General features: G+C 42.6%; 1 protein-coding gene across 2 annotated transcripts in view; it reads left to right on the top strand.

Annotated features, from left to right (window-relative positions):
* The window catches only part of ATPSCKMT (ATP synthase c subunit lysine N-methyltransferase), a 143,795-nt gene extending 137,188 nt beyond the window's left edge, over window positions 1-6,607 (top strand). Inside the window, exon 6 of one of the 2 annotated variants that reach the window (XM_053657273.1) lies at window positions 5,427-6,607. In XM_053657273.1, the coding sequence (XP_053513248.1) occupies window positions 5,427-5,477 (51 nt within the window). In that variant the 3' untranslated portion in view covers window positions 5,478-6,607. The remainder of the gene's footprint in view (window positions 1-5,426) is intronic. The other variant, XM_053657271.1, reaches the window with a different exon arrangement.
* Window positions 6,608-12,335: the final 5,728 nt, after the last annotated feature.

Below are 12,335 nucleotides of genomic sequence, written 5' to 3' on the forward strand. Positions count from 1 at the left end.
CGCCTAGGTGAGAGCTTGGAAAAGATGGGCTCCAGGACATGAGGGGATAACTGCCCAGGTGAAAGGGAAAACCAGGCAGCTTTTCCAGAATGGAGATCCCTGCAGCCAGGTGAAGAAGAAAGCCACATGCTTTTGGTGGAGTGCGGACTCCTGCAGCTTTGGTAGAAGAGGCCCACGCAGCTTTGGGGTGCCCCCTTTGGCCACGGAGCCTGAAAAGCAAGAGAGACTTTGACTGGAACTGGGTACAAAGAACTCTTGCCAGTGGACCATGAGAGGGTACCACAGTACTTTGGATTAACTCGAGATCCTGCCTGCACGGTGACATAGCTGACGGTGCCAGCGGCCTGCAACACAGACGTGTGCTCTTTTCCTGATTTACGGTACCCGAAGTTGGGACAGTGGGAGAAGGGAGCGCTGTGTGGGTGTAGGTGTATACCCTAAAGGACTTTGATATTTTAGTGGTGGCATTAGGCCTGAATAACATTAAATAAACATTTTGTTTCCTTTTCACAAATCTCTGGCATTAAGAGATGTCTTTCCAATTGGCGGCGGACAGAAGGGCCCAGTAGATTTTAGTATTTTGTTTTTGGGAGGGGCCCCTGTTGTATAGCAGTTTTGGGCATCCCTAGGTGGGCCAAATATTGTATTGCCCCTCCCTCGGACCTCTTGTTGTTCGGTAACAGGCTCACTCAGCAAAGCTGCAGCAGGCAGCTGAACGGCTCCCATCTGTTCACGGCTCCTCCCTGCACCCCTTGGGTACTGGCTGGTTCTTCTCATCTGGCTCAGTCTGTGTCCTGAATTGCACTCCTCTTGTCGTCTTGCTGGTTGGGTTTCACACTCCAACTGTATTCTGCCTTTTTGGATATGGGGCTTATAACCAGAATGCCTTGGCTGCTTCCTAAAAAACTCTCATCTTCCAACTTTAGGATGTGATCTGCCTTGCTACAAAGTTGGGGGCCTTGAGGGCCAACACATTTTGTCATCTTTGTTGGCAGTCCTGCTCTGATCCTGCCCCAGTCACTGGAAATGTCCTTTTACATTGTTCTTCAGGCCAAGTTCCCACTCGTACCCAGTCTCACTGATGAGACCTCTGTTTTGTCGCTGGGCTTTCATTTTTGCTACGACAGTGCACCTGTTAATCCAGGTCTCCCAGCCTGCCTCCCTGCTTTGTCTTTGGAATACTTTTCTAGATTCTTAAACTCCCCCTTGGTATTTGAAGATTTGCTACCAATAGCCCCTCTTCCCTGGCTCTGCCTGATTTCCCCCTCCAACCTGCCATTATTGCCTTCTCCAGATCACATGTGGTGGGCAAAATAATACTATTTTCCCCCAAGATGCCCATGTCCTAATCCCCGAAACCTGTACACATGTCAGGCTACATGGAAAAGGGGAATGATAGTTACAGGTGGAATTGAGGTTGCTTGTCAGTGTTGGGGAGAGGATGGGGGTTATCTGGGAAATCAGGATGATGTCATCTTGAGGTCTTTAATTTAACTACTTCTGTCAAGACCTTATTCCAAATAATGTTACCTTCTGATGTTCTAGATGGACATATATTTGGGGTTATACCATTCAACCATTGCATTATCTGAACAAAATAGAGAATACCAATGAGGAAGGAGTCCAGGAGGATGTGACAAGCTTAATTAGCAAATGCAGCAGTGTCTGTGGAATATCCAGATGGAGAGTGCAAACGGTCTATGAGTTGGGAGCTCAGAGAAGGGGATTTGGGTATCATTGACCATGTTTGGTAGCTGAGGGTAGGTACGATCGTTCAAGGACAGCATGTATAACAAGAAAAGTGGTGGGCTGATAGTGGACCCTCAAGGAATGTCAACAATTAAGGAGATAATAGAGGAGTCTGGGTCCACTAAGCATACCAAGAAGGGGTGGGAGGAAAACCATGAACCAGTGCTGTTACTGGGACAAGGGGATAGAGCATTTCAAGGAGAGTCTCCAAAGTCAAGGATAGCAGTGAAACTGTTCTAAGGTACGTGTGGACTTGGATTAAAGAGCCTGTCCTTTTTGTCCTGTTTTGCCTGGTGAGGCAGCTTGTTTGTTTCTGTAGTGACAATTATTAGTAATGGGTAACACAATGGACAACGACTTGGCTGTGAGTAGGCTGCCCTGAATTCTGGTTGTAGCATTTGAATTTCAAGATAATTACTTTAAATGGGTAGGGCAATACCCTGAACAGATCTAATTTCCCCTTACAAACTTCTGTCTGCTCTAATGCTCTTAATTATCATAATTATAAGGTTGTTTGAGGGTAAAAAGTGACAGGAAACAAAATTGTAGGAAATTAGTTACAACAATATGCAGTTTAGGGCAGAAAAGTGGGGGCACGATTTTATGTCATTGTCTGAGACAAATTACTGGGCTGCACGGATTATTGATCTGCAATGATATTTCTCACGAAGATTCAAGGCAGTGGTCTTGCACGCTCTGGGTCGATTGGTCATGGTTTGTTCCTTCAGTCCCAAATTAATTGGCAGAGTCTCAAGTGTTTTGTACATTCAGCTCTCTTTGAATTAAGTTTCCATAATCCTTAAATTCATGGTACTTTCTCCTTCCCACTTAGGAAAGAACCAGAAATCTTGTTAATTCTGAAAGGTGGCTCTATCTATCGAAGGCTGTCTGCAGCCTTTTTTGTTGGCTTTAGGTCTGAGTTTGATGCACCCAGAACTTAATTAAAACTCAGTGTATTTGTTGGGATAGGCTGGGTTTTGCTGCAGTAAGAAATAACCTTCGCATCTAAGTGACTTAACTGCAGACTTATTCTCTCTTACTCATACTTCATATCCAACATGGTAAGTAGATGCTGCACCCACACAGTCATCAGGGGTGCAGGATGATATAGGCTACACCATCTTTTGGTGATGCCACATGGCCTTATAGGTGGTCAGCAGGGGAAGAGAGGCTGAGGCTCTTTGCTACCTTAGTCAACTCATTGGCCAGAAGCTAGTCTCATGGTTCTTTGGCCCTCAAATGCAAGGGCCTGAGATGTGCAGTCTTCCATTGGCCAGAGTGGGAGGAGAATGGGATATTGTGATGGTTAGTAATGTCCACCAGGGACTGGTGTAGAGAGAGTATCAGTGATCCTTACATTTCGGCACTGTTTAGTGTTTAAGGAACCCTCCCTCCTCACTGCAGTTCTGACTAGTTTTCCACAGTATCACTGGTTTGCCAGAGAACCCTGCCCAGGGAACTACCCAGTTTTGGATATGTATTTGCCAGACATGTTTGGAGTACCAAATGAGCCCATGGTACCTTGTCTGGAAACTTCCCTCCACAGAAACTTCCCTCCACCTGTGCCTAGGTGGTCTTTAAAAAATTTTTTAATTCAGTGACCCAATACCCCAATCACATGCTCTTTGTCATAATTATAACTGGATGACACAGAGGCTGTCATTAGCTGTGGGTCTGGGCACCTGCTAGGCAGATCCAAGTTTCCGATTCTCAGTACCACACACCAGAAAGCCTAAGTGCTTTTATGAGACAGAGTCCCCTGTCAGTCCCACTCCCTGGACTCATGTCCTTGTAGGAGAACCGGCCCACATGAAGTTTTCCAGAACAAAGCTTGGAACCCAATTCTCCATACTCCCTCTTTGGTTGTCTCTCAGTATTTTTCTTATTATTATTCTAATTATTATTCTGTTAACTTTCCAATTAATGGAAAAGATGATTTTTTTCCCACAGAACATTTTTTTTTGGTAAGGGAAAAATTTGGTTAGTGAGAACTATGATTGTGCAAAATGACTTGATATTCAAGAAGGGCCCCAGAGGTGACCCCACCCACACCGCTCACAGGGTTTGCACCAAACCTCTGCAGTGATCTGTATGACTGTGAGTATGGTGTGTGACAGCCGCAGGGTTTCAGCTTTCCAAAGTGTGAAATTTGGGGGTTGGTCTTGATTACCTAAGAAGTGTCCAAACCTCTTATTTCCAAGTTTCTGTGATTCTTTACAATGTGGGAAAGAGAAAGAGAGGTTGGGGAGTTTGCCCCAGACTTACAAGCTACTAAAAAAGTAGGCCCCCACCTCAGAATTGTAAATTCAGTGTGCTTGCAACATTCTAAGGGGTTAACTAGTTTAACTTTTAAAGACTTGACTTCTAACTGAGGCGTTAATTTCATTGTTATTCAAAACACAACTCAAATCAATATTTGTCAGGTATAAAGGGCAACATGAGAAAAATAATTTTCCAAAAGGTCCCTGGACTCTCAGTACAAGTCCTGATGAAGGCTATATTTAGAATACTCATGGGCTCCATTTGCTACGATGGCATCTCTCTCTCTCTCTCTCTCTCTCTCATATGGTGACCTTTATATTTATAATAGATATGTTTCCAATATTTTTATCTTAGTAGCACAACAATATGAACTCACTCATTTTTTTCCCAGACAAGATGCCAAGATTTTATCATGGGGAGTAAGTGCCCAGCTCATCTGAATTATCTGGGGGAGTCTGAGGGAAACAGTTGGTGGGCAAGGTTGGGGGAAGGTTGGAGATTGTTGGCCGGGGCAGTTGGGACTGGGACTGCATTAGAGAAGGGCACTGGGAGTATGAGTTTGATTTGGATTTCTCTGTACAGAAGGCCGTAATAATTCAGACTGTGACTGGGTGGTGAGAGGAATATATACTGCAATTTTATTTGAGTTGGCTCTTGAGAGCACAGACTCAAAGGGTAACTAAGATTTTAGCGGTGATATTTAACCCATGCTTAGGGAGACCCTACTTGAACCCCTTTCCAGCAATTTTCCTCCCCACCAAGGGGGGAGTATGTGGGCAAAAAAGCAGTGACCACCTTTAGCCCTTAGCTTACTTTGTAGACCTTGTACTGGGTATCAAGGCCCTAGAATTCCTTGTCCAAACAGCCCTGATCCAGCTTTCCAGGCCTGTACTGGTGTCTGTCTTCCTTAGGTTTGTCCCTTGGAGAGTGACCCACCCCACTGGGGCATTTGTCACCAGGCCCCATGGTGGCTGAGGTTTTTCTGGTTAAAAGAATAAGGTGTAGTTGGAGCGTAGATGTGAGAGCGGGGATATCCAAACATATACATGAGCAACTTTGAGAAATTAAAGAAATTTTAAAGTTCAAGTTGGCCTTTCAGGTTATTTGAAGGTGAAATTGAGATGGTAGTAGAATAGAAAATAATTTATTAAAAATTTGTTGGTTTGATGAATAACTTGTATCTATTTAGACACAAAGCTCTCGAGCCTCCACTGTACTCTTGTCTTGGGCCCTGAGAATGATGGGGGTGGGCCTCTGATTCAAAATGCTTAAAGAGGTAAAGGCGCTTCAGATGACCTCTTACACTCTTTAAGTACTTCTTTGCATGTAAATAGTTGATGCATTTATCACATGTATTGTCAGCTAGTGACTAAATTTGATTCTTAAAGTCCTCTCTATCAATGTATGTTTTTCAGCCTATACGAGGTCTGTCCAGAAAGAATCCAGCCATCTACTATGGAAAATAGAGACATTTATTGAAGCTCCAAGATACAAGGCACATTGTACACAGGACAATGACACCTCAGTCCCCTTCAAACTAGGCACCTTGGGACTTCACACAGTTCTCCCAATCACTACCAGCTGCCATGGTATCTTCCTGAATCTCATAGACAGTCTGAAATCTCTTCCCTTTCAAAGGTGATTTTGGTTTTGGGAAAAGTCAGAAGTCATAGGGTAGCAAATCTGGGGTCTAGGGAGGCTGAGTCACCTGGCTGATTTGATGTTTTGCCAAAAAATTGCATGAGACATGACACATGAGCAGGTGCATTGTGGTGAGGAAGCTGCCAATGACCAGCTGCCCGTAGCTATGGTCTCCTGAATCATCTGAATAGTTTCCATGGAGGAATGTTCCGGCTTCATGCAAAACTTAATGCAGGTTTGTTGCTCTGCTCACTTAGTCATTTTGAATGCAATGGTCATGCAGTGTACTTGCTCACTCAATAGCATCTACCACCTCACTGAATAGTACAGTGAGGTCATCATTGTTCACACATGAGCATTCCAGTGCACTCTCCTTGGCTGCCAGGTTACATCAATGTCATGCAAACCATTCTCGTGATATTAACAATGTTTGGACTTTTTCCTGGTAGTTTCTTCTTAAAATTTATTGGGGTGACATTGGTTAATAAGATTATATAAGTTTCAAGTGTATAATTCTATAATTCATCATATGTATATTACATTGTATGCACACTAATTAAAGTTCAATTATCTTCTGCACCATATATTTGACCCCCTTTACCCTTTACTACCCCTTTACCCCCTTCCCTCTGGTAACCACCATGTTGTTGTCTGTGTCTATGAGTTTTTGTTTGTTTTTCTTGTTTGTTTACTTGTTGCTTTCAGTTTTATAGCCCACATGTCAGTGAAATCATATGGTTCTTAAATTTTCTGTCTGGCTTATTTTGCTGAACATGATATATCAGCTTGAATAGTTTCTATCTAAACTTGAAAATGGAATAGCTCCAAATAAAACAGTCTAGATCCTCTTTGGCAGCCTGTGTTCTCACCCTGTCCTGTTGGCAGGATGTTTTAGAAACTAAGACTTTGTGCACCAGGCTGACTCCTCTCTCAACTCCCCATTCCTTCTTCTCCCCACCTCCCCAAGCATCAGCTTCACTATCATGTCTGAGTCCTGAGAATTCTCCCAAAATTTCATGGTAGGAGAAGGGCAATAAAGATAACAGCTGACACTGATGATGGGCCAAAGTTATAGAATTTGTGGGGCCCAAATCAAAATGAAAATCCTGCACCCCTTGTTTAAAAATGACTAGGAATTTCAGGTAATGACCACAGTGCATTAAACCAAGCATGGGGCCTTCTAAGCATGGGGCCTTGTGACTGCCCAGGTAACAAGCCCATGAAGCTTGTTGTAGATAAACTTTTTAATGCTCAGAGTAATATTTTGAGGTATTACTATCCCCTTTTTACAGATGGGAATGCCGAGGTTCTTACAGAAGGATAAGTGCGATCAGTCTAAGGTCACAGGGTTAAGACGCAGCACAGCTGACTTTGGGATGCAGGTATTCTTGTTTCCAATATAGGCACTTAACTGGAACCCACACTTTCTCTCTAGGGATAGAATGCTGACCCCACACCTGCAGCCAGGTGTAGTAAAATGCCTTCGTTAGGTGGCTGGACTCTTCCTCTGACGTTTTTCCTGTGGCGTTGCTAGGTCGCCTGTATTCTTTGCCCCTAACATCACAACCTCCATTATGAAAACAAATCCCTAAAGCCAAGAATATGCTGACCCTCACCCTAGTGACTTATTGACTATATTCTTTCATAATTTGAGCATACCCTCTGGGGAGTTTTCTCTCACCACTCGCACACACAAACCAAGAGGCTTAATAAGGTTTTAAGCCAACAAAAATCAATCTCTTCTGTCCCAGAAGTGTTTACTGTTATGAGAATCAAATTTTCTCTATATCATTATAGTAACAAAATTAGATTTCCTTTAAAATATTTCACCTATTTTTGCCCATTTATTTGCTTTTATGGTTCTTTTTTTCATTAATCTAAATGTGTGAGATTTTATTCTAGATTGCTCCAGATTCTAAGCAATTGTGATAAGCAAGAGTTTATTGTAATCCGTTTTGATTCCCTTGGTGTTTGAATACACTCAACATGCAACAAGAGGGTCACCATGCAGAAATGTCTTTACCTGTTTTGTGAAAATGTACATCCTTTCCAATGAGTTTTGCCAAGAAGTTAATCTTAACATCAAGAAATATGGCTGGGCAATCGAAACAATGTGGCATGTTGTCCTTTGGGAGGGCGCCTCAGCAGCACTCTCCTCAAATACTTGAAGCTAAGCCAGACTATTACTAGAGCAAATAATCGACTAGTTTTGCAGCATTCATATCAGAAAACTTTTATGTTACATGTATCTCCTTTTTTTTTCATGTATCTCCTTTTTAATGAAGTTGGAATTTTGGGTAAGTCACTCATTAGAATAGTGACATTATTTGAGGCTCCATTTCCATGACTAATTGTAGGATGATAAGAGTGTATTTCATATGTTCAAGTCCTTTTTTCCAGTTCCTCCAGTTCACATGCTAAACAGTATCTATAAATTGTCTTGAAAGTTGAGGGAATGAAACCAGGAGCAAGGATGGAAGGAGAAAGGAAATCTTCTTGGGAAAGTTTAAAATAAATTAAGTAGATCTGATTAGTAAAAGAAGACAGCTACATTGCAAGAAGATGTTCAATGTTTTGTATAAATTATTTCATGTTGATTAAACAGTACACTGTAATTTCTTTTATAAATTGAATGGGCTACAGTGAAAAATGGTATTTGGTCCACCCTGAACAATAACTTCTCTCTGAAGACCTTTACTACTAACTGAGAATTTTAAATGAGGAAGGAATAACAATGCATGGTGTTGCTTAGCAAATATTATATGTTAGTAATAGAGACTCCAAATGTGTAAGTTTTGGGGCCACTTTCAAAGTGCAGATAAACTGATTACCTGGGGCCAAATTTAACAAATTTCCAAAAGTGGAACCTGTGCTGGTATCATTTTATTGATATATTTGTGCCAAGGAGAGAGATTTTTACAGTTATGAGGACTTGTGACTTGGGTTGTGGTTCTTGAATCAGTGCCCGCTGGGTGGCTAGAAATGGCTTTAACTGGGGAGCAAGATGATGGTGAAGGGAGGTCAGGGACTGGATGGGTTCCCGGCTTCATATGGTTGGTGGGGCCTTCACAGTTGTCTGTTGTTTTCTGTGGATGTAGGTTTCCTCCTAAAAGCAAAGGTGGGTGAAGGTTCTTGTTACTGTCCTCCAACCTCATTATCAAGTGTTGACAATGAAAGCAAGACTCAGAATGAATTCAGCCAGCGAACAAGCTTTGTTTAGCAAGGAGTACAAAACCTGTCCTTGGAAGCTCAGGGAAGGCTCAGCTGTCTGTCATTGCAGTCTCTGAAGGCCAAGACCACCTATCAGAATCTTTAGCAATTTTGTGGAATCCAAGACCTAATGGGGTCGTAAGCATGGTATCCAGACTCCTGTACTCTGCTCATGCTTGGGGAGCGGTGCCCAGGACATATTTCTCACCAATTCACAGAACTTGAAACTGTTCACTACGCCAACAAAAAATTATTTCTAGCACCATCTGTGCTCATTACTAAACCCTCTGATACAGTCAGCCTGTGACGGTTGAAGGCTCTGCACTGCGGGCCTCTGAAAAGGGTCTCTCAGATATGAAGGGACTGTCCCAGGGAGCACATTCCCGACCGGGGCATTTACAATGTGAGAGACCCACTCCCTGGTTGTAGATTAAGCCTGCTTCATGCACACGTGTGTATTTTACCTAATCTTAGGTCCCATCACCTGTGAGACGCACCATGTTTTATGTATCCCCAAGAAAGAAGTCCTTCCAGTAGAACTCACAGTGCTCATCACTTTAAATTATTGTTTTTTACTTATCGAAAGAGTCTTTTTAGATTAGACTTAGATTTTCACTATATGTTGAGCATGTTCATAGACTAAGAAGAAAAAAATATAGGTGAAGAATTGCTTCCAGTTTTCCTAACAAACAAAAATCCTTCGTATTCAAAACTTGACTTTTTTCAATCACTATCTTGACTTAAAAAGTCTTATTTTCCCCTTAACTCAGTGCAGTTCTTTGTGTCATTAAGGACAGCGATGCTGTACCTTTTCTTAGAGTAACTAAAAGCCATTGGTGCTGGCTCTTACTCAGCTCTGTCATAATGCAGACCCCACAGGGGTGAATCCAGGTCGTTAGGGCCCTAAAGTTTAAAAATGGGGAAGGATGCTTTAAAAAAAGAACATAAAATTGCAAACACAAAATTAGGCATAATCATGATTATTTGGAATAAGAAAAAGCCCTCTTATGTGTTGGGATATGTAAAACTCCACCCACAGATAGGTTTGTAGTACTTGTATTTTAAAGCGCTGGTACATGTTTGTCCTCTTAAAACAGAGGAATTCTAATAAGGTGTGTGATTTTCATAAAAAGGTATGGTTTGTTTCTAGTTGGTAACTAGAATTTCATTTTATTTTTGAGTTTCTCCAGAGACGAGCACTTCCATTTGCTTTTGGACTGATGACAACAATTTTGCATCTTTGTTGGCTGGAGGAAATTTGTATAGACTAGCTCTTGGCTCTGTACATCTCCAGCCTTGCTTTTCCTCCAGCACTCCTCTGTTTGAGATGTTGGAGCTGTATGAGTCTGCATCAGCTGCCATAACAAAACCCCACAGACAGGGCCACTGAAACAGGAGATTTATTCCTCACATTCATTGAGTTTGAATGGGCAAGGTCAAAGTGTCACCAGGGTTGGTTTCTCCTGAAGCCTCTGTTCTTGGATTGTAGATGACTATCTTCTTGCTGATCCTCACACAGCCTTTTCTCTGTGCATATTTATTGTTGGCACCTCTTCCTTTTTCTGTAATGGACACTAGTCCTTCTAGATTATGGTCCCACTCTTATGACCTCATTTAACCTTCACTACCTCCTTAAAGGCTCTGTCTCTAAGTATAGTTGCATTGGGGGCTATGGCTTCAGCTTGGGAATTTGCATGGGACACATTCAGTTCATTACAGGGGCCACAGATATGTTTGGGTTGGAGTATGACCTCCAGCCCTTCACCTTAATGCCACTTGGGATAAGGTGATGCAGTGCATGCTGGGGAATGCCTAGAAAACATCATTCCCATAATGAGATGGCTAGGGATGACTTTGTTAAACTTCTAAGCAACTTTGAGCTATGAAAACATCATCAAACCTTAACTACCAACAAAATGCCCTGTTTCTCCTGATTAACTTCCCCCTAAAAAGGGCTCTGAGAAGCCACAGCCACCTCACCACTACAAGACATGAAGAGAAAGAAGGTGGGGACACCTCAGAGGACAAGGACATGCTCGTCTTCACCAGGATTGGTTAAGTATTTTACCTTTGCAAGTTTTACTTATCCAAGTACATTTCTGGGATGTTGGGAACCTTACACCTGGCTTCTAGCTAAAAACATTGCATTGATTACAGGAACCTGTGCGCTCCACAGAGCCAATCGGCTACAGGTGCATGAGGTGTGCACGCGCTCCCCAAGCCAATCGGCTACAGGCACATGAGGTGTGCACGCGCTCCCCAAGCCAATCAGCTACAGGCACATGAGGTGTCCACGAGTACCAGTTGCACCCAAGTAATCAATAAGCGGGCCCTTCTTTGTCTCAAGCTAGCCAATAGCAAGCAACCTAATCTCCTTCCTCTCCCTCCCCCCTATATATATACCCAGTTCGGAAAAATAAAGTTTGCAGCTTGATCAGAATCTTTTGTCTTGCTGCCATTCTTCGCGCCTCTTGTCCCCCCAACTCATTTGTTCTAGGTAGGTGGTTGAGCCCCGGTTGATTGCTCCGCGGGCCGGAGCACTGGGAGGCATCTCAGGGCCTTGGTATGTCCCTTCCAAGTGAGGGGTCCCAAAGCTTAAGTTTTATTAGTTTCATGGTAAGTCCATCCCAAGTAAGAACTAACTTCTGATGCCAACTATGGGAAAATTCTGAAACACACCCGATTCACCACACTCCAACTCCTCCCTTTGGCTTCCAGAGATTAAAAAGTATTCTACTTCACCGCAGGATTTTCTTCTAAATTGCTAACATCTAACCTGAAATGAAAAAATTTTTTCAAGTTAAACATTTTATTTTGAGATAACTATGGATTCACATGCTGTTGTAGAAAATAATAGAGAAAGACCCCATGCATGTTTCACTGTTTCCCCCGATGGTGGGGCCTTCCAGAACGACACTACAGATCACAACTGTGTCACAAGGTATAGATGTTGAGATAGTCTGGACAGACAGTCCCCACCACCATCAGGACCCTCCCATTGCCCTTTATAGCCGTACTTCTCCTCCCATCCCATCTCTCCTTAGTCCGTGGCAACCACTATCCATTCTCCATTTCTAAACCTTGGTCATTTTCAGAATGTTATATAAATGGGCCATACAGCATGTAACTTTTTGAGGTGAGTTTTTTTCCCCCTGCTTGGCATAGTTCTCTGGAGATTTGTGTAATTTGTCTGCCATCGTCTCCCCACCATTCAGGGTCTTTTATATTTGTTTTAAATAAATGTCTAGGATTTTTCATTGTACTTGGAAGGAATTGGGAAAAGTACATGTATTTCCTTATTGGCAGCCAAAAGTCTACCCTGTAGTTTTTGATGCTAGTAGTTTCAATGTCAGCTCATATACAGGCAACGACAATGACAAAAGGACAGCTGCCTGGTCAGGACCAAAGTCAGAGATGGTATATGTGAAAAAAAAAAAAAAGTCTTAGAACGAAACACAATATATTCTCTGCCC

The sequence above is a fragment of the Artibeus jamaicensis genome, unplaced genomic scaffold (assembly GCF_021234435.1).
Source record: "Artibeus jamaicensis isolate MK-2021 breed Jamaican fruit bat unplaced genomic scaffold, CSHL_Jam_final scaffold_369, whole genome shotgun sequence".
Classification (NCBI taxonomy): domain Eukaryota; kingdom Metazoa; phylum Chordata; class Mammalia; order Chiroptera; family Phyllostomidae; genus Artibeus; species Artibeus jamaicensis.